We start from the raw sequence: 2,746 nt of genomic DNA on the forward strand, positions 1-2,746 counted from the left end.
CACCCACCCACCCACGCAATTCCTAGGTCGTCCTTCATTGAGTTAAGACGCCGCCCGGCTGCCTTTGGGCTTTCATCCAGGTAGCCTATTGGGTCATGATAAAAAAATGTTAAAAAAAAAAAAAAAACTTACCACAGTGGCTTCCATTAGTAATTATCGAGGCTAAACTGCATTAAATGTGATATTTAAAGTCAAATCATTGTTCCCTAATTAACTGGTTTTCTTCTCATCTTTTTCCTAATTTCCGGATTTCTATTCCCTACCTCTTTATCTCTCTCTACACATGTGACATGTGTTTATTTTCTTTCTGTTGTTGATTATTGATAAAACTTTCTCTTTCATCGAAGCATTGGGAAAAGAGCCAAAATAATGGATGTCAAGTGGGGAGAAACTTTAAACTTAATAAATTGAATCTGATTACCTAACCCCATAAAAATTCACTACCAGTTAAATAAGCTACAACCCTGTAAACCTTCTTAAAAGATCTCAGATCTAAATCCCAGAGCACATGCCACACATGGGCCCATCCCATATAGGGGTGGGACTGTGGGAGCATGGATTTAGATCTGTCACCGCCCCGCCGTTACTGATATTGATTGGCGGTATCTGATTGTATCGGCTCAATTTCATATCAAAATACCATTCTTTATTAAAAATAGAATCATGTCTATATCGTATCGGCCAATCCTTTATGAATTCTTAAACCATGATCAAAAGATTGGATTCAATAATCGGTAAATGTCTTAGCCGATACCTGTCTAAATCGACTCGTAGCAGACAATTTTACCCTTATTATCATAAAAAATCAAGTTTTTAGGTTTTCTTTACCCTTGGTCCGATATAAATTCCAACGTAAGATCGATATCAGCCTCTGCCAATATTGAATTGACCAATCTAACACCGATTACTAAAACGGTGATCAAAATGGTAGTAATGGAGTTGTGCACCTACCTGCCTACCCCTCTCTCTGATCAGTTTTCCATTATGTGGATTTGTTATGAGTATAAGAAGTGAAGGGTAAGCCACCTTACCATCCAACCTCTTCAAACAAAAAAGGGCATACCCAGTCACAAGGCTCTCGTCACTATGGGATCTAAGAAAGATCATAATGTACGCAACCTCACCCCTCTTCACAAAGAGACTGTTTGACGATGAAGTTATTTTTTAATAATTTTCCAAGTTTTACTATTCCATGAGGCATATTTTATTTGAGCTAAAGCTAATCATGCGAGCAGAGTATAATGTGAGAAACCAGTCGAAGAGCGTAAAGCAAATTGTCACACAATGTCTCAAAAAGGAGAGGTGGAGTAGTCCTAGACCAAGGAACCAAACAGTTTACCTTTAAGCAACAACCAGACCTAAACCATTGATCCAAAAGTACTTTTTAACTTTTCTTCAAAACACAGCAAATATGTTATCTGGAATTAATAAGAGGGCTCCCCCCTTGAACAGACTCAAAAAAGGTTAGGAGATCTGAATGAGTACAACCAATTTCAATCCAATTCCGTTCCTTATCTGCCGGAACTAGTCAGAAAGTAGCCGGAATCACTTGAACCCCAAAAACCCAGATTGCTTCCCTCCTCCAGAATGGCAGGAATCGACAATTTACCTGATCCAATTCCAATTTTAAATCCATGATTCGAACAGACAGTTGCTTTGAAGAGGAATCTAAAGAAGCAGGGGTGCTCTCTGATCTCAACATTTTTACAGATCAGGAACACAAGGAAAGACAAAAGGAATCCACCAAGGAATGAAACTAGCAAATCAGCTAATGTTACCTCAGGTTTGGATTGCCTCAAACTGCAAACCATTGGTAAAACTTGGCCAAATTGAGGGGCCAATGCCCTTATACCTGAGGTTCCTTTCATTTCTAGGTAAAAACCACTTGATAAAGGAAAATTTTATGGAATCCGTTTCTGAGTGTTCTTTAGGGATGATTCAAAAGTAAATACATTGAATTAGCAGAACCGTTAAACTGACTTCATGTTGCTCTCTTGCTTCCATCTTTGATCTTCCTATCAGTTGAAGAATGCAAAAATAAAAATTACAGGATCGGAAAAAGAAGTTTCAAGGTTCTAAATCTGTGAACCATTGCGTGTATATTTCCAACATAACCAAGAGAATGAGATATCCATGATCTAAATCTGTGGACCATTTGTGTATAATTCCAATGGAACCAACAAAACATTGCATCACTTTGATCAGAACATCATAACACAGTGCTCAATATGGAAGCACTGATGCGAGAATATTTTAAGACTATTTGATCAGGTTAGAGGATACCTACCAATTAAGGAACCACTGGTAAGGACGAGGGTAGCATGAATACGGTGGACCATCACACTTCAGACGAGCCCTTTTCTAATTTACAGAACCCAGATCTTCATCAGCTAAAACTTCTTAAAATCCAATGGGCCAAAAGCCCTACAAGTTCTTCAGTGCAATTTATCCAAATTTGACCATCTGTTATGAAAACAGTATGAAACAAATGGCAACCGGTCCAAGGCAGATGGATGCAAGTTCTATCTGAGAACACAACTCTCATAGACAGTATCTATCTAAACAAACAAACAAACAAACCTTATCCCAACTAAATGGGGTCGGCTACATGGATCCTTGCCCTCCAATCAGCTCTATTCCACATTATACCATCTAAAGAACAAAAATGCAATCCTTAGTTTTTCATTTCCTTTTTCGTTATGTTTCTGTTTTCCCTCTTTTTTTTTTCTTCTTTTTTTTTTTTTTT

General features: G+C 37.9%; 1 protein-coding gene across 1 annotated transcript in view; it reads right to left on the bottom strand.

Moving 5' to 3' along the window:
• Window positions 1-1,239: 1,239 nt before the first annotated feature.
• Window positions 1,240-2,746, bottom strand: part of LOC122093699 (protein transport protein SFT2-like) — a 5,462-nt gene continuing 3,955 nt past the window's right edge. Inside the window, exon 5 of the mRNA XM_042664108.1 lies at window positions 1,240-1,609. Coding sequence (XP_042520042.1) covers window positions 1,606-1,609 — 4 coding nt within the window. The 3' untranslated portion in view covers window positions 1,240-1,605. The remainder of the gene's footprint in view (window positions 1,610-2,746) is intronic.

This window comes from Macadamia integrifolia, chromosome 11 (genome assembly GCF_013358625.1).
Source record: "Macadamia integrifolia cultivar HAES 741 chromosome 11, SCU_Mint_v3, whole genome shotgun sequence".
Classification (NCBI taxonomy): domain Eukaryota; kingdom Viridiplantae; phylum Streptophyta; class Magnoliopsida; order Proteales; family Proteaceae; genus Macadamia; species Macadamia integrifolia.